Source organism: Castor canadensis, chromosome 3 (assembly GCF_047511655.1).
Source record: "Castor canadensis chromosome 3, mCasCan1.hap1v2, whole genome shotgun sequence".
Classification (NCBI taxonomy): domain Eukaryota; kingdom Metazoa; phylum Chordata; class Mammalia; order Rodentia; family Castoridae; genus Castor; species Castor canadensis.
The window spans coordinates 70,157,290-70,176,920 of record NC_133388.1 but is presented as its reverse complement, the minus strand read 5'-3'; the positions used below and the strand labels follow the sequence as shown (position 1 = coordinate 70,176,920).

The window sequence follows — 19,631 nt, the reverse complement described above, 5'->3', positions numbered from 1 at the left end:
GTGTTGGTTTTCAAGATAGAATCCTGTGAACTATATGCCCAGGGCTGGCTCTGAACCCCATCCTCCTGATGTGTGCCTGCTGAGTAGCTAGGATTATAGGATTAATTTTTATAAAGTGTGTCATATGGATCAGAGTTCACTTTGGGGGCACATGGGTATCATTACCCAGCCCTATCTGTTGACAGGCTATTCTATCTTCACTGCATTGCCTTTGCAACTTCATCAGAAATCCATGTTTGTGTGAGCTCACTTTTGGACCCACTATGTTCCATTAATCTACTTTTCTACCTTTATACCAATAATACATTATTGCTTTAATTATCTTAGCTATATGTGTGTATAATACATACACACATAAAGTATATATGTATTTTTGAGATAGGGTTTTGCTATGTAGCCCAGGCTAGCCTCAACTTGAACTCCTGATCCTTTTGCCTCAGCCTCTCCAGTGCTGGGAATACAGGTATGTGCCATTATACCTAGTTGTAGCTTTATATTAATTCTTCAAATTGAGTTGTGTTAGCTCTCCAACTCCTTGCCCCCAACCCAGAAGTTCTGGCTTTTGTAGGTTCTTTGCATTTCCTAAAAACCTCTTTAGGGAGAGGTTTTTTTTTTTTTTTTTTTCCTGTCTTTTCTTTTTTTGGTGCTGGGATTGAACCCAGTGCCTCACGTGTGCTAGGCAAGCGCCGTACCACCGAGCTACATCCCAGCCCTCCACATAGGCTTTAGAATCAGCATATACATTTCCACAGAACAGCTTGCTAGAATATTTATTGGTTGCATTGAATCTACATATTAATTTGAGGAGAATTGACACTATTATGTCCTCTGACCAAGAATGAGCTTCATTTATACAGGCCTTGAATTTTTCTCAGGTTTATTTTGTAATGTCTTTCACATCTTTTTTCTCATATTTACCCCTAATAATGCTATTACAAATGGTGTTTTAAAAACTCTCCCAATTTTTGATTGAGAAAACTTTTGTATATTGAGCTTGTATCCTACAACTTAGTAATAAGCAGTCTTTCTGTATGTTCTGTAGGATTTCTACGTAGTCAAATTTCTGTGAATAGAAACAGTTTTGCCTCTTCCTCTCCAATTGGGATGCTTCCTCCATCTTTTTCTTCCCATATTTACTACCTAGTTCTATTAAGATGCTGTACAGTAAAAAAGTGGAGAAAGCATTCAGTCTCTTATCAAGCATCATGCTAGCTGTAGGCATTTCACAGTGCCCTCTATCAGATTCATGTCTGCTATTCCTAGTCTGATGGGTTATCAAGAGCACTTGCATTTCTCTGTGTCTTTCTATATGTACCTGTGTGTGTATATATACATACACATATGTGCAAACACTCACATATCTACCTATTTGGTTAGTATGGTGAATTATATTAACTTTTCTAATGTTTAATCAATAGTGCATTCCTGGAATAAACCTACTTGCTCATGTTATATTATTCTTTTTATATATTGTGGCCTTTTTAAAAATACAAGTGAAATTTAGAGAAAAGTACAATTATTTTTAATTAATGGAAATTAATTTAAATTATTAATTTTCTTGATGATTTTGTTAATTTTCTTAAGGCAAGCACTAATTTTCTATCCTAAAGTTTCCTAAATAGAAACTGTTCTGAGCTATTGGCTTGACTTTCTCATTTGCATATTCAGTCTTCAGAACAGCATTTGTAAACAGATTGCTGTTCCAATATATGTACTGATATACATACTAATACCTATTGGGGAGCCCCACACACAGTTCTGGCCTTCAGCTCCCTTTGGTTAATGGACTGCAGTCACTTTCCTACTCTCTGAAATCTAGAACAAGAGACTACTTTACATCAGGAAATAGAACGGAACAGATGCTCTGCCACAAGATCGGCACTGCCTTTCCCCCAGTGCTGGAGACAGAACCAGGGCCTTATGCATGCAAAGCTCTACTACTGTGCTTCATCCCCCAGCCTTTGGTTGAGAAAGGTCCTCACTATGCAGCCTACACTGACCTTGAACTAGTGACTCTCCTGCCTACGCCTACTGACAGAATTGTCTTTCTTTTAGTGGTAGTGGTAGGACTGGGGTTTGAACTGAGGACCTCAAGTTTGCTAAGCAGGTGCTCCACCACTTAAGCCATGCCCAGCCTAATATCCCCTAGCTTTAAAAAAACTAGGAAACTCGGTGACTCACTTTACCACTTGAGCCATACCCCCAACCCTTTCCCAGCTTTATTTTTCAGATAGTGTCTGGCATTTTTGTGTCTCAGGGTAAAGCTCCTCCCCTTGCTAACTTTTTGCCCAGGCTATCCCTGAACTTGGATCCTCCTGACCTCTGCCTCCCAAGTAGCTGAAATTACAGCCACCAAGCCTGGCTTCTCAATACCTTTCATTGTCTATTGCTATTGTACTAAATGGTTAAAAAAAAAAAATCGAGAAATTACAATTACTAAAGGTCTAAGCAAATGTTATAAAAGTGAGATACTATGCAACTTAATGCTAGAGGAAAAATAAAAGCTAATTAGTTGTTTCCTGAAAAAAAGAAAACCTAATTAGAAAAGTGAAAAATCCTTGTTTGGAAAAATCTTTTGTGTTGCATATAGACCATTTGACAAAAAAGGTACACTAAAAGTTTCAGTTTAGGAGACTGAAAAATTCTGGCTAGCAGTAATGGTTACACTGGAACATGAATGTACTTAATGCCGCTGAACTGGAATTGGTTGAAATGATTTTATATTGTATGTATTTTTCCACAATAAAAAAAGGTATAGCAATACACTTTTTTAGGTTTATAAACAAACATAGCAGGGCATGTAATCCTAGCACTGGGAGGCAGAGGCAGGAGGATCACAAGTAGGATGACAGCCATGGCAAGATCTTGCCTCAAGAACAAACAAAAAAACCCTGCTCCTTCATTTTAAGTTAAGTGACACTTCCATTTCTTAAAATATTCATGTTAATAAACACTATTCACAAATTTGAATTGTTTTCTAACAAATTGCATGAGCTTCCTCACTAGAGGGTTAGCTGGAGAGAGGCATAGAAAGTGCCTTTTAAAAATGAAAAATGTGCTGGATGCTGGCAGCTCATGTCTGAAATCCCAGCTACTTGGGAGGTCAAGCTCAGGAAGACCGAGACCAGCCTGGGCAAATAATTCTTGAAAATACCCAATGCAAAAAAAGGCTAGTAGAGTGGCTCAAGTGGTAGAGTGCCTGCCTACCAAGCATGAGGCCCTGAATTCAAACCCCAGTACTGCCAAAAGGAAAAAAAAAAAGAAAGAAAAATGTACTTTTTACATTTTTAGAAAAAAAAAAGAGTAAAAATGTACTCTTTACATTTTGTAATACTGATAAAGTGATACTGGGACTTTAACATCCAACACACAACTCAGGGATGGGATAGAGAGCCTATCCAGCAACTGAGAAACCCTGAGCCCAACACTGCCAATAAACAAAAAAATTACAACACACACTTCCAAGTCATCCTGATTTTAAAAAATAGAATCTTAACTGATGCCTCTAAAATCGGAGATTTCAATTACATGTAGTTACACAAGACTGATATCTTGAGGCATAGAGCATTTTAGCAATTGTACAATTGCCAGAAGGAGGCAATTCTGAATTTCTGTAGGCACTCAATGCGTCTGGAATAAATGACCTCCTGTTGCAGAATTTGGAAAAGCCAGAAGGAAGTTGGTGCTGCTTTACAAGCAACCAGGATATGATGGACAAAATAGGCAACATAGGGTTTAAATGAGGTGATAGAAGACAGCATATTTTGGAAATTCCTATCTTGAAATACTCTTGTATGTGTCTATAAATACGAAGCAGTATCTCTGGTTCCCTAAACTTTCCTGGATCAATTCTATCAGAGGTGCAAGTTAACTTTACTTTTGGCATCTTATTTAAAATGTTCTAAGAATGTTTAGTAATTATTACTATAATACTTAAACCTACTGATTAATATCACACAGAGAGAGTTTCTGGAAGAGATCAAGGTTGAAAATCTAAAATTAGGAATTATCAGAAAGCAAGGCTATTTCAAGTAGTAAGTCTGAATGAAAGTAACCAAGGGGTCATTCTCTCACTCTCTCTAGAGATGACTGGCTTTCAGTTTATTGAAAGTGTATTCCTTTTCTAATAAACTTTACTATCACTTTCACTACAAGAAAGAAAGAAAGTAATCAAGGGTTTTGCTATCAAAACTGGAATATCCTGTTTTTTTGTGTGCACTTTCACTAGACTTCACTTTGCCAGAATTGAACTATCTCATTCTTCAATAGCTAGATCTAATTACCACATTTCCTCAGTTCTAACTCGTGCTTTCTCATTTTTACTATGATATTAACAGTTTAAAATCAAAGTCCTTTTTCTTCCTTTCACTCCCCCTCGAAAAAATGCTATTAAGTGGTCCATTTTACCATCCAGAAAATAAATGCACTAGTTACAGGTGATTTTACCTGCAGGAGAATTCTACAGCCTAAAACCTCTTGTGAAGTGCCATTTCAGGTACTATCCGCTTGTAAGAGTAATGGGGAGGAGGACTAAGGCCCTTCCCTTCCCTTTCTTTCGGAAAAGGGTTAGGCGAAAGAAGGATCTAAGAGGCCTCAGCGAACTTTGCAAGGAAGTTACAGAGCTGTCTTCCAGCACCCAATCCTAAGTGGCAGGCTGAGCGGCCCAAGGTCTGAGATATGCTGCGGTCAATCTACCCGATATGACAACCGAGACCAGCAGCTCCATGACCCCATGGAATCTCTGGCTTTACCACGCTAAGTCCCCACGCTAAGTGCCCCCAGCATATCCTTTCCCAACCGCCTGCCGCTGGCTCTGGTCGCTTACGGGTAGTTTGCATCCACTGGACCAGCGCCGGGCGGTCGGCAGGAGCCACAGTATCTAGCAGCTGAAGTATTGCTCGCCTGGCGGAGCAAAATTCCATGTCCAAGAAGCAAGCAATGCAAGAGCAGGTTCGCACTGCGCACGCGCAAGCAGAGAAGCACCAGCCACCCCCCCACTCCACGGCAGACTCCACCTCCCGTGGAGCCCGCCTTCGCGTGGCGAAAAGCCGTAAGCCCCGCCCCCTCATGGAGTTCTCACGTGTACCTCTGTCTAGTCACTTTTTCTTAAGATGGCAACTCGAGTCCTGACTTGTTTCCCGAGGTTACACCCCGAGAGGGCCTATTTCACCACTGACTTTGCTGCTACAGTTATTCAGTGGGAGAAAACGAAAGCCATAAGCGAGTCCTAGCAAAGAACCACCTCCCCAGACTTTCTGGAGACGAGCTCGAGAAACGCGCTGTGCCCCGGAAACGGAAGTACATTCTCTTCATGAAAGGGTGGACTACGCGGAGTGATGACGTCTCCTCATTGGGCGGAAGGTTCGGTGGCAGTCGTCGGTCTTCCAGCTGGTGGGAGTTGGCTTCGCAGTGCTGGGTGCTGGGACCCTAGTTTACGTAGGTTGGGAAGTTGGGCTGTGAGGTCGTACCTGTCTGCTCCCAGTTTTCCTGGTTTCCTCCCACGGCGTGGGGCCTCGCGAAGGACTCCCCGGCCCTTTAGGGCCACGGCTTTAGCGGTGCCTTTTGCGGTAAGTGTGTGCCTTTCCTCTCTCCAGACTACGAAGGGGCAGCTAGGGGCAGCCCCAGCCCTAGGAAGGGCGAGAGACTCCTCTGGGAGTCTGCTTCCTCGCACCTGCTGTCATCACCGAGCCCGAGGTGCTCCGGCCCTTCTTCCCTGTGACCCTTTTAAGTTGTCTTCAGATTTATCGGACCAAACAAGGTGTAGGCATTTGTAGGCTTGACTCGGGATTGATTTCCTGAGCAGGAATTTAGATGATGCTACTTTTCTGAAAACCTTTTCACGTGTACCAGATTTTATTTTCCTGTGTGTTTGTAGTACTTAGCACATTGTTCTGCATACAGTAAACACTAGATAAGTGAATAAGGAATATCAGGTTAAATGCCAATGATAACGTAAGATATGCTGATGACTTTCTCTGTACCATTTGACACTACTGACCATTCATTTTTTAAAACTCTGACCGTTAGTGACTTTTTTCTTATTGTGAAACTGGAGTTTGAACTCAGGCTCATACCACTGGAGCCACTCCATCAGCCTCTTTTTTTGTTTGTTGGGTATTTTGGAGATAGGGTCTCTCGCCTTTGCCTGTAGTGGCCTCGAACCGCGATCCTCCTGATCTCTGCCTTCTGAGTAGCTAGGATTATAGGCATGAGCCACAGGCACCAGCTCCCTTATTGACTTTCTGCTAGCCTCACTTGGTTCTTTCATATACGTAATTCAACAAAGTATTTATTTGGGTTTTTTTCCTGTGTGTTTGTTTTTTAGCTATAGGGATAAAGGAATGAATGCAAGCCCTGCCATTGAGAAGCTAACACTACAGGGGAGAGAGAAGCCCATAAATACACGTTATCTCAAAATGAATAACGAGAACCTATAGTTAGGCGTAGAGAGCTATAGGAACGGAGATGAGAGTTATTGTACTTATTATATTTGTGACCCTGATCAAGTTTCTGTTACAATCTAGCCTCAGTTTTCTCATCTACCTAAAAAGTTAATAATACCTAATGGGGATGAAAGAGATTAGATAACATGTTTGGTACTGTACCTAGAAGGTAACAGTGGTGGTGCCAAAGAAGAGAGAAATATTTCCCTCAAACCCCTGTACCTCAAATTTTTTCATATGACTGATTAATATTTTCTAACTTAATACAGAGTCCTATGTAAAAAAATGTTTAAACTCTCCTTAAAAGAGTACTTCTGTAACTCTTACTGAACCTGCCCTAGAATATATTAAGATAACCATAGATGGTACTTTATCTTTCTTTTTAAAGTTGATTTTCTCCTGAGTGCCTTTTGGGGAGAGAAAGGCTATTTGTCCCTTTGGTTACTTTTCAATCTCAGTCTTTTCTCTCCTTTCTCTTGCCCTTTAGACATTGCTATACCCAGTGGTCTTCCACAGACTCACCTTGAGAGTTCTCATCTACATTAGTGGCTTCCAAATCTTTTTCTTTAGTTTTCATTTTGTGAACAATAGTCCTGGGCCCTCTGCAGCCTCAAGGTCCAAAACCAAATGCACTATCTCCACCTTCCTTTTTTTATTTTTCCACTATGACATATGGCATATATACAAAAGTATATGAGTAATGATTCTCAGTGTGTTTTTGAGTTTTGACCCCTTGTTTGTTGAGGTTTTTTTTTTTTAATATGTATGTCCAATTTAGAAGAGATTAAGCTAAGTGTTGTGACATATGCCTTTAGTTCTAGATACTTGGTAGACCGAAGCAGGAGGATTGCTTGAATGAAGGGTTTTGTTTATTTTTTGGTTTTTGTTCTTGTTCTTTTTTTGTCGTGCTGGGGATTGAACCCAGAGTTTTGTGCATGCTAGGCAGGTGTTCTACCACTAAGCTACATCCCAGCCCAAGAGGATTGCTCCAGTCCAGGAATTGGAGATCAGCCTGGGCAACTTAGCAAGATCCATCCCCAAAACAAAACAAATAAAAGAAGGTAATAAAATGAGCACTTATGTACACATCCAACTTAGATAGTAGACCATTACAAGCATCACTTAAAGTTCTTGAACATTTTCTCTACTGACTCTTCTTTCTTCCAAACCAGCTTCCCCTTTTGCCTTTTTTTTTCCCACTGGTTAATGGCATCACTACCCATCTGGCTATTCAGACTAGAGACACTGGACTCATTTTGCCTTGAGTCTCCTTTTCTCTTCACAACCATTTTGTCATTAGGTCCTGTAGATTCTGCTTCATGGGTTAGTCCTTGATTCTGACCCCTTCTAGCAATTTACCTTCTTTTTCCCTACTTTTTCTCCTTGCTAGATTTTTGGAGTATGGCTAGTATTTGTAGTCTTCTGATTTGGGGGTAATGGAATTTGAACTCTGGGCTTCACACTTGCTAGGTAGGTGCTCTACTGCTTGAGCCACTCTGCCAGCCAAAAAGTATTTTAAATGATTCCTAGTGGTTTTTAAGTTACTACCTCTTGCTGCTAATTGAATTTTAATAGGGTGTTGTGTGTAGCCTAGGCTGGCCTTGAATTCATCATCTTCCTGCCTCAGCCTCATCAGTACTGGGATTACAGGTGTGTATAACATGAAGCCTAGCCTAAATGAATTTTTTATACCCTTTTCTTCTATTAAAGTGTGAAGTATTGTTGTATTATTTTTAATATTAAAAATAGGTTTTAAAATTTGAATTATTTTAATGGAAAGAGAATTGCTTGATTCTTCCAGATATAATTGAATATAGCCTTTTGGTGCAGAATTGAGGTAGAGTAATTTGTGGTAGTATGATGCATGATTTATCTTCTAAAGTCTGTATTAATCTTATGTTAATTTCTTTCTTTTGGCATTGCAGAGGTTTTGAACTCAGGGCATTTGCATTTGCTAGGCAGTCCTTTTTTGCTTTTGTTACTTTTCAGGTAGAATCATGCATGTTTCCCCTACCCCCAAGGGCTGGCCTCAGACTGCCATTCTCCTAACTGTGCCTCCTGCATAGCTGGGATCACAAGCATGCCCAGTTTATTGATTAGATGGGGGGGTGTCTCACTAACTTTTTGCCTAGGCTGGCCTGGAGCATCGATCCTCCGTCTCTGCCTCCTGAGTAGCCAGGATTATAGATGTGAGTCACTGTGCTTGGCCTTGATGTTAATTTGTTGATTGGGAATAGAACTTTTCTTATGCTAGGACAATTCCTGGAGTGCATAGTAGGTGTTTAATAAATGAATGAATAAGTGAATACAAATGGCAACTCCATCTCAAGCCCTAAGTCATTGACTCTGCCCACAAGGAGCACTTTGAAAGATAATTTTCTCCTTGACTTAACTAATAATACTCTTGGGTTTGCTGGTGTGCACCTGTAGTCCCAGCTGTTCAGGAGGCTGAGGCAAAAGAATGACTTCAGCCCAGCATTTGAGGCCAGCCTGAAGAACATAGTGAGAGCCCCCCACCCCCCACATCTCAGAAAAATCAAAATAGGACTGGGGTGTGGCTGAAATGGTAGAGCACTTGCCTAGTAAACCCGAGTACTAGGGAAAAAATATTCTTAGTCATTAATGGAAATATGGAAATTAGAGAAGATGTAGATAAGAAGATGAAAAAATGCTAGTTACTCATTGAATAACAACCAAGTTCTTGTTATTGGCACTGAATGTTACATTCCAGAGATGACAAATTGTATTCTTTTAAAGTTTTATTGAAATACAATTCTTATACCATATGGTTCACCTGAAGTGTACAATTTGAAGGCTTCTGGTGTATTACACAGTTGGCAGTCACCACCATAATCAATTTTAGAACATTGTTATCACCCTATGAACAAACTCCATACCCAGTAGCAGTCACTCTCCATTTATTTATTTATTTCATCTCCTGTCTCTAAGCAACTACCAATCTACTTTTTGTTTCAGTAGCTTTACCCATTCTAGACATTGTATAGAAATGGAATCATATGGTCTTTTGTGACTGACTTATCTCTCTCAGCATAATGTTTTCAAGATTCATCCATGTTGTAGAATATGTTCTGTACTTAATTTCTTTTTATTATCTATTGACATACTATTTTATGAATCTACCATATTTTATTCATTCATCAGTTGAGGAATATTTGGGTTTTTACTTTTTGGTTATTTTGAATAATGCTGCTATCACCATTCATGTACTAGTTTTCTTTGTTTCTCTTGTGTATGTACATAGAATGGAGTTGCTGGTTCATATAGTAACTGTATGTTTCACATTTTGAGAAATTGCCAGTGGTTTTCTAAAAGGCAGTTCCACTTTATGTTCCTACCAGTAATGTATGAGGGTTCTGATTTCTCCACAACCTTGTAATGCTTGTTATTATTTGTCTTTTACATTATAGGTATCTTAATAGGTATCAAGTGGTATCTCAATATAGTTTTGATTTACAGTTCTCTAGTAAGTAGTGTTATTTTTTATTCTTTTTTAGACTGTTTAACAAAAAAATTCCTGTACGTATTTTATAATCTGCCTTTTGCATTTTAGCATAATTTTAGTGTTAGCAAGCATATTTTACAAAAGAATTTCTCATTTCTTCCCCGCTCTCTGTTTTCCCCATCATAATTCTTGTGGAAACTTGCCTCAATTATATGTCTAGAAAATAAAATCTGGTCTGGGTGCCAGTGACTTACATCTGTAATGCTAGCTACTTAGGATCAGGAGGATCATGGTTAGATGCCAGCCTGGGCAAATAGACCCTATCTTGAAAAAACCCATCAGAAAAAAGGCCTAGTGGAGTAGCTCAAGGTGTAGGTACTGAATTGAAGCCCTAGAACCACGGAAAAGAAAATCTGTAACAATATGTGTCAAATTATTATTATTTGTTACTTAGAATGGGGAGTGAGTAGGGTTAGGAGAATTATATTTTTTATCTTAAATATTGTCGCAGTACTTGATTTTTCACAATCAGCATGTGTCCTCTTGTAATCACAAAATAGAAAGGTGTGTATTTACTTGGAGGACTAAGACGCTTCAGAATAAAAAACAATTCCTAAATTTGAGTGTTTTAACATTATACAGTTGGTCATTCACATACAATAATTTTTTTTTTTTGTGGTACTGGGGATTGAACTCAGGGCCTCATGCATGAGAGGCAGACATTAAACCACTGAGCTATATCCCCATCCCCACATACAACAGTTTTATCAAATATAATATCTATAAGTCATTGTACTCACCAAATTTAGTTTTTTTGTGGTCCTGGACTATGAATACTTATACTATGCAAAACTTAAAAAATTATGGTCAGGAAAGCAAATACTGTTTATGAGCTTTTAACTATAGAAAAGTATGCTGTGTACATGTGTTTTTTCTAAGAATGCTTGCTAAAATTATATTTGTCTATTTAGTTCCTGAGTCTAATATTAGTTCAAAAAGTTAGTTATTGACAAGGTCTTAGGAGAATTTTTTGTAGGAATTTCATGAGGATAGTATTTGAAATTTCTAATCATTACAGTGTATGTAATCTCAGATCAAGCAAGTTCTACTAGAATATTTATAATTGTTTATATTGAGAAAGGCAGCTCTTTGGGTACTACAGTTCTATTGAACGACAGCCAGGTATTTGGGACTAAATGTTAAAGAATACAGGGGTTCCTGGATAATGAATGGGACAGGCACTTTAGCAAGGAGTTTAGAAAATTTCCAGCATGTACTTCAGATGATATAGAGAGAATTGATATCCTTCAAGAAAGGAAAGAAATTAATATGCTAGATACTTTCAGACAGTTTTATACATACTGTCTCATTTAATCCTCACAACAGCTCTTCAGGGTGACTACCTTGACAATGGTATTATCTCCATTTTGCAGGTGAGGAAAGTGAGGCTCAGAGAGATTAAGTAATTGCCCAAAGTAACACAGCCAGTATGTAACAGAGCTGGGATTTGAAATCAAGTCTGTCAGACTCCAAAGCCCATGCTCTTTCCAGTACTTCACACTGAGCAGGTAAGTGTGATACTTGGCCTTGTGTTTACCTTACTTAGGGTACCCCAGAATTGAGCCTGCTTCCATCACTCACTATCCAAACTCCTAGTCAGTCTTCTGTTAGAAGAATCTGTGACTTGGGCCAAGATCAGTCCTTGGTACTAATTGCGGTAGTCTGATTGCAGTGGTACTTAACAGTGCTTTCTGGACGTGGCAGTTACTCTTTCATGAAGAGGAATGTGTATCTTTGCTTTCAAAATATGATTTCCTCTATTGCAGTATAGAAGCAAAATTTGTCCCTGGAGTTTTCCAGGACAGATATTGAGCCCTATTATTTAAGGCATCATTTATTCTTAGGACTAAGGCTGTGTAACACCAAAGCATTATAGAAAGTCATTTTGGGATTTTTGGAGGAAGTGGCTCTTCTGTTCCCTAACCTGCTCATATCATAAAATTGTTGTGAGGGTGGAATGAAATGATAGATGCTACACTATAGGAAGTACTATAAAGTTATCACTTGCCATCCTAAAAAATGTAGAGATGCTTCTTTTGTAAATTTTTGACATATACAGGTTTATTTCTATAAATCTTTTTAGTTGGGAGAATTTCAAGTGAGTATGCTTGAAAAATAAATTGCTCCAATTTGAGAACATTATCTTAAGAGAACTTAGCCATGTTCAGAAGGCCAAAAGCCATGTGTTTTCTCTCATATGTGGAATATAGACCTAATATAAATACAAGCAACATTATGAAAAACAGGTCACTCTAAGAGGAGATCACTAATTAGTGGGAGAGGGAGGGTAAAGGAAGGAAGTTAAGAAGGTGAATATGGTTGATACACTTTCTATACAAGAATGAATACAGAATTTTTAAATCTGTTGCAATCACCATAAGAAGGAGACTAAGGTAGAAAGGAGAAAAATAGAGGAATTAACCAATTTGGGTTATAATACATATATACTTGGAAATGTCACAAGGGAACTTCTTGTAGAGCTATCTTAAACAAAAATGTCTTTTTTCAAAGACAGAGAACAAGAAGGTTTTAAAACAGGTCCTGTCTGTGGTTGGTACCAGTGGGAGGGGGAGGATATAAGGAAAGGGTATAGGAGGGTGGATATGGTAGAAATACTATGTACTCAAGTATGAAAATGGAAAAGTGAGATCTGTTTAAAGTATTCCAGGAATGGGGGAGAATGATGGGAGGGTGAATTCAGCTATGATGTATTATGAGAACTTTTGTAGGGCCGGCAGAGTGGCTCCAGTGGTAAGAACGCCTGCCTAGCAAGCATGAGACCCTGAATTCAAACCCCAAGACTGCCAAAAAAAAGGAAGAACTTTTGTAAATATCACAATGTAACCCCAGTATAACAATAAAAAAAATTGCTCTAATTTGAGATTTAGAATTAATAACAAAAAAAGATACACATTTTAGAACAAGGTAATTTTAAGATATCTTGTTCAAAGTGTATGAATAAATTGTGAAAAGTTACAAGTAATGGCAAATGAATATTGAATTTGTAATAATTATAAATAATATACAATTATATTTGACTAAGTTGTTGAATATCTTGATTTGTCATACTATCTTCATTAGCTTACTTTAGTGGTCTTTAATAAATATATGTAATACCTTTTATGACTTTGGTTCCCTACTCTTGCTTTTTCCCAAGGTTTTAAATATATCGTTTTCTTTATTCCTAAAGTTCATTGTTATTAAGAGCTTTCTTTGTAAGACTGAGCACAGATAAAGCAGTGAGCTCACAGGAGAGCAAAAAAGAGGCAAAAATCCCTGCCTCATGCAGTTTGTATTTCAGTAGCAGTATTATAGACCATAAGTAATATAAATAAATCATGTGTCAATTGATAATAGAACAATGGGAGAAAATAAAGTGGTAAGGGCTTGCAATTTTAAATAAATGATTAGAGAAGATCTCATTGAAAAATGGTACCCACACAATGTTCTGAAGGGCAAAATAGAGTGAGCTATGCCGTCAGCTAGGAGAAGGCATGCCAGCTAAAATACTAAGGCCTGGAGGTGGACAGGTACAGCAGCAATACCAAGGACATCAGTATGGTTAAAATCAGGGTGTGTGTGTGTGTGTGTGTGTGTGTGTGTGTTAGTTACAGTCCATTTTGAGGGTATGTGTGTGTGTTTGTGTATGTATGTGTGTGTGCGTGTGCTTTACAGTCCATTTTGAGGGTGTGTGTAAGCAGGATTAAAACTTAAAACACCAGAATTTTCAGAAACAAATTCTTGGAAGTTGCAGAGGAAACACTAAGAGGTAGAAGGTATCGGGCCTGGGAATGTGGCTCAAGTAGATCCTGAGTTCAAACCCCAATACTGCCAAAAAAAAAAAAAAAGTTTTAGTCCATGTTCTTATTCCTCTATCGAAGTATAGGCTTTTATAAAGAAAAATCTTTCAAATATGCTGCTAATAAGTACTCATATAAAGAAAGTGTGTTGGAAAACTTCACAGTAGTTTTTTAGTTTAAAAGATCCACTTAAGGGGAATTAGATTTATTTTTAAGCGTTATAGTACAGCTTTTTAAAATGGAGGATGTTCTGTTTATGACATGACCTCAAAAAAGTTAAAGTGGTGTCATAAATAGTATTATGTCACTCCTGGTAACATAGTGATGTTTGAGTCAAACTCAAACATCTGAATCTTATTTCTTCCATGAAAAATATTTACCTAAGAATTAATAATTATTTACCCTAATGGATATGGAATATGAAAGAAATCTGAATCTTTTCAATGAAGTAGTTGCTCTTTCAAGTTAAGCTACCATGTAATTATAAAAAAAAAACTTACGGTGAGCAAAAGTTTTTTTCCCACTTTGATAAAGTATTGGTGGTAACTTTTTAAATTTTTTTTTTTTTTTTTTTTTTGGCGATTATGGGGTTTGAACTCACTCTTGCTTGGCAGGCACTCTACCACTTGAGCCACTCCACCAACCCCGTGTTAACTGTTTTTAACTTGTAAATTACTAAATTTTGCTTTGGTGGAAGTGTAATGTCTAATCTATAGCTCAGCCCGGTGTATTTCTTTGCCAGAATTAGGCCCTCAAGTACATCTTCCATTCTTGCCTCTTTTGACTCTCTCGTTTCTCCACTCACCCTGTGGCAAATGAGTCAGCTCTTTTGTCCCCTGTTTTTCTTATTTTTAATCTCCTGTATCTTCTGTACAGGGGATCAAGTCTGGATAATCTTGGTTCACTAAATTAGACTATTTTAACTTGAAAGAATTACCAAAATAGTTGTTTTGAACAGTTAACTTTTTTTTTTGCCAACATTGCTTATATTAAACAATTGATATTCCTTAAATCTGGTTTTCAGAGCACTTTACAGTTTTTATTCCTTCTAACTGTGTAGTCCTCTGCCCTGATCAGAATATTTACTCCTCTCTGCTCAGTGATCTGTAAGTACAACACATCGATAAGGCGTAAGTATGTCCCAGGCTTTCCCATATCTCTATTTCTGCTTATCCCATTTCACATGTCACATATTCCCTTTGTCTACTTATCCAAATTCTACTTACCCAAATTCTATCTAGATTTCAGAGCCAAATTCCAGTAAAGCATATTCTGTTTACCTTAGCTTAAATTTTTTTCCTTTGGTTTTTATAGAAATTATCAACTCTTGCCCATAAACCTTTCTTGCAGGTAATTTGTCAGGGTTCGCCAGAGGAAGAGAACCAATCTGTATGTGTGTGTTTTGGTGTGTATACAGGGATGACAGATGGTATTTATATAAGGAATTGTTCAGGCAGTTAGGGAAGCTAAGTCCAGAGATCTGCGTGATAAGTTGACAAGCAGGAGAGCCAGTGGTGTGGCTCCAAGTCCAAAGGCTTGCAGGCCTGAGACCCAGGAAGAGCCAATGTTTCAATGTAAAGGCAGGAAAAAACTAGCTTCTCAGTTTGTAGCTAGGTAGGAAGAATTCTCTCTCAGATTTATTTTGCTATTCAGTCCTGTGCCTTCTCTTAACCAGCTAGTAAGTAAGCATGTTGTGAGCAGGGAGTACAAGTTATATTTACTAAATTCTACCTATGAGTTCTTGCATCCTTATATGTGGTAAATCACATCTATATACTTTTTTGGTGCCATGACATTTTAGAACTGGAAGGTTTTTTTTTTTGGTGGTACTGGGGGTTGGACTCAGGATCTCATGCTTGCTAGGCAGGTGTGCTACCACTTGAGCCACTCCCTCTAGCCCTTCTTTAGTTATTTTTCAAATAAGGTCTTGCATTTATGCCTGGGCTGGCTTGGACCACAGTCCTTCTGTTTTATACTTCCTACCTGAGCTGGGATGACAGGCATATACTACCACACCCAGCTTTTTATTATTTGAGATGGGGGTCTCTTGAACTTTTTGCCCAGTTTGACCTCGAACCACTATCTTCCCCATCTCTATCTCCCGAATAACTGGTATAGCTAGATCATAGATGTGAGCTACCACACCTGGCTGGAAGGAATTTTTGTGGTTATTTTGTTTTAGAGGTGGGGAATAAGGAAAGAGCTTTAAAATGGGAAGAGTAATTAACACTTCTTTCCTTGGTAGTTGCAAGAATAAAATGAGAGCTGGGCATCAGTGGCTCACGTCTGTAATCCTAGCTATTCAAGAGGCAGAGATCAAGAGGATTGCAGTTTGAAGCCAGCCTGAGCAAATAGTTCATGAGACCCTATCTCGAAAATACCTAACACAAAAAAGGGTTGGTAGAGTAACTTAAGTTGTAGGCCCTGAGTTCAACCCTAGTACTGCAAAATGAATAAATAAATAAATAAATAAATGAAAAGAATAAAAAATATATGTAATTTATGTGAAATAACTTAGCACAGTGCTTGTCATATGATTAATGGCTTAACAGTTTTTCTTTGTGCTAGAAAAGCTAAGTGATTTACTAATCAAACATTTTTTTTCTTTTGTTTAAGAGCAAGAATCAAAATAACACAAAGTCCTATAATGTGAGAAAGTAGGCAATACTCCTGGAGATTTCATCTCTTTTTCTCTTTTCATTTAAAATATATATGATACATTATTCAGTTACTCATTCACAAATTAGTTTGAGATCATGTCATTTCCTCAAAGGATATTATTTGACATTTTAAGTTTGCTAATTCATATATAAAATTCTCTAATTATGTATTCAAACCTAAGGTGTCATAACCAAGCAGCAGTTTTACCTTTTGGACATGAGTGTACTAAAGCTGCAGGTTAGGCTATAGAAGTTAAAATTTTAATGTCTAAACACTAGATTTCTTTAATTTGACCTTAAATATTCTTTAGAAGTTTTTGGTCGTGGGAAATGAGGTTGTCTTCAAATGTTTTTGTTCCATATTTTTTCTTTCTAGAATTCCTCATAAATATATCTTAGAGCCTTCAAGATGGTTCTAGCAGACCTTGGAAGAAAAATAACATCAGCATTACGCTCATTGAGCAATGCCACCATTATCAATGAAGAGGTATGTAAAATATTGTATGATATACTTATAATCACTAGCATTGGGATTATTAATAATCTGTTTATATTTGTTTTGATGTAGATTTAATATTGTTTATAAAAACCTAAAACTAGATAACAGAAATTAGTTTTTTATTGAGAAATCAACTACTTTATCATTATTTCACCTTTCTATACAGAATTTTTGAAAAAAGAACAAAAATGATCTTAATTTACATGTAAAAATAACCTGTCTTTTGAAAAAAGACTTAAATCTGTAAATGTACTTTTGCTTTTGCTTTCTCTCTTCTTTAATATTATCTTTTTGTTTTTGCAGTACTGAGGTTTTGGACTCAGGGCTAGGTAGGTGCTCTACCACTTGAGCCATGCCTTTAGTCCTTTTTTGCTTTCATTATTTTTCTGGATAGGGTCTCATGTTTTTGCTTGGGGTTGGCCTCTCCTGAGATCCTTCTACCTATGGCCTCCCATGTAGCTTGGATTATAGGTATGTACCACACCCAACTTACTTGTTAAAATGTGGTCTCCTTAACTTTTTTCCAAAGGCTGGCAAAAAATCCTCCCAATCTCCACCTCCCAAGGGATTTCAGGCCTGTGCCATCACACTTGGCCTAAAAGTACTTTCTAACTTGGGGTTTGAAAAAATATTCTATTATAGAATTTGATGTCAATATTTTTAAAAAACTAATGGAATGAAATCATTTTGAGACCATCTTAGAGATCACTTATTCTAGCCGCTAATTTAACAGATGATAGGCATGCTTCACCATGCCCAGCTTTTGGTTGAGATGGAGTCTCTAAAGTATTTGCCTGGGCTGGCCTCGAATTGCGATCCTTCCAGTCTCAGCCTCCCAAATAGCTAGGATTACAGGTGTAAGCCACTGACACCTGGCTTTCTTTTCATAAAATGCTTAGAGATTATGACCTTTTAACCATAGTGCCTTAAACTGTTGGATAGTTTTCTTTCCAACTTTAATCTGCTTTGAGTGGAAATGGTAAGACTGGGTAATTTTTTTCTGTGATCTTTTCCTCCATGGTAGATTAGTTAAGGAAAGCAGATACTGTGGATATGTGCTTTCAGAGCTCTTCAGTGACATAAAAAACTTCAACAGCAATATCTATTGTGTTAGTAACTTTCTTTGGCTTGGATATTTTTAGTTATTTAATGTAGGAATAAAATTGTGATTAATATTTGGTTGTGTAAAACTACATAGGATATTTTATTGTGACATAATGACTGGATGTTTCATATTTCCTCTCCAAAGCTAACTGAAGAACTTTCTTCTTCCCCAGGAGTAGTGTGGTGGTGTTTTTTCTTTATTAAGTGGTGGTAGTTTATATACCTGATTAATTATTGTTTTTATATAATTAAAATGAAACATTAAGTGAATTAAATTTTTATTTATTTTCAGGTATTAAATGCTATGCTAAAAGAAGTATGTACAGCATTATTGGAAGCGGATGTTAATATTAAACTAGTAAAGCAACTAAGAGAAAATGTTAAGTAAGTTGAGTTAATTGGGTACAAAAACGGGCTAAACTCAAGTTTAGTTTATTCAGTTGAGGACTGAGAAGCAAGGTTTGCTTTATAATGAAACACTGCTGCTACATGGAACTGGAACAGTGTAGTATTCATGTACCAAAAATCTGCTTGTATATAGTCTGCTTCCATAATGATGGCTCAAATAATAAACCACTTGTAGCTTTTATTTAATTATGGATTTTTTTATCTTGCTACATCTTTATTTGGATGGGTTCAATCATATACTATAGTAAAATATAGTATTCTACTATAAAAACATTTTAATGATTCATGTTCTTTATAGAATAGTGGTGCCACTTTATCCTCTTCAACCTCCTTCATTATTGGAGAATCGTATTCTCTTTTTTTTCTCCTTTTTTAGTTCATCTGTGCATGTTTGAATGAAAAAGTGATATGTGTGGCCTCTGTTATTGTATTCATTGAGATAGGCACTGACTGGACAGGACACAGAGAACAATAGAGGCACCTCCATTAACTGCTTGAATCCCAGCCCTGATCTACTCAAGGCATCCTTTCTTTTTGTACTGTTAGTTGGGGATAATTATAGAATGACTAGTGTTTTTTTTTTTTAAGCATTTCACTAGAGAAGGGAGTCCTGTTTTCTTTTTTAAAGATGTATAAAATAAATGAGCTACAAGAAACATAAATTAGTACTTTGCAGTGATATAAAGACAAATTTATAAATTTATAAATTTATTCTTTTAACTGAAAGCTTTGAAAAACTAATCAAAGTCTTGCATCTGATATTTTATTGTGCAATTCTTTGGTATAGCCTTGTAAATCTGTAATAACTATATGCATGTTAATTGGAAGACTATTAATATGAATGACTTAAGTATTTTTACATTCTGTGTGACAGAAGCCATTTTAAAGTGTTTTAACTGACTATTCTTCTCATGCCCCACCCATCATCATGAAGGTCTGCTATTGATCTTGAAGAGATGGCATCTGGTCTTAACAAAAGAAAAATGATTCAGCATGCTGTATTTAAAGAACTTGTGAAGGTAAAAGTATATCGAGGTTGTGCTGTGATTCTGTAGACTCAGTGGATAAAAAGTACACTAGTAGTATAAAATACTATTTCAGAATCCTTTTAAATATAATTTATGGAATATTTATCTGTATAAAATATTAATTGAAGAATTATTAAATGTTATAAAGTGGCCTACTTTTATTACA

At 37.2% G+C, this 19,631-nt stretch overlaps 2 protein-coding genes across 6 annotated transcripts in view; one reads left to right on the top strand and one right to left on the bottom strand.

The window, feature by feature from the left end:
- Positions 1-5,230, bottom strand: part of LOC109687631 (uncharacterized) — a 38,072-nt gene extending 32,842 nt beyond the window's left edge. The window contains exon 1 of one of the 2 annotated variants that reach the window (XM_074068158.1): positions 5,087-5,230. Coding sequence is in view for 1 of the 2 variants with exons in the window: in XM_074068157.1 (XP_073924258.1) it covers positions 4,826-4,922 (97 nt within the window). In the remaining variant the exon portion in view is untranslated. Of the gene's footprint in view, positions 1-4,825; positions 5,037-5,086 lie in introns of those variants that run through there. The other variant, XM_074068157.1, reaches the window with a different exon arrangement.
- A 102-nt stretch (positions 5,231-5,332) lies between these two features.
- Positions 5,333-19,631, top strand: part of LOC109697233 (signal recognition particle subunit SRP54) — a 64,508-nt gene continuing 50,209 nt past the window's right edge. For 3 of the 4 annotated variants that reach the window (XM_074068156.1, XM_074068155.1, XM_074068153.1), the window contains exons 1-4: positions 5,333-5,567; positions 16,803-16,913; positions 18,322-18,413; positions 19,372-19,456. In XM_074068156.1, coding sequence (XP_073924257.1) covers positions 16,836-16,913; positions 18,322-18,413; positions 19,372-19,456 — 255 coding nt within the window. In that variant the 5' untranslated portion in view covers positions 5,333-5,567; positions 16,803-16,835. Of the gene's footprint in view, positions 5,568-11,339; positions 11,475-16,802; positions 16,914-18,321; positions 18,414-19,371; positions 19,457-19,631 lie in introns of all 4 variants that reach the window. The other variant, XM_074068154.1, reaches the window with a different exon arrangement.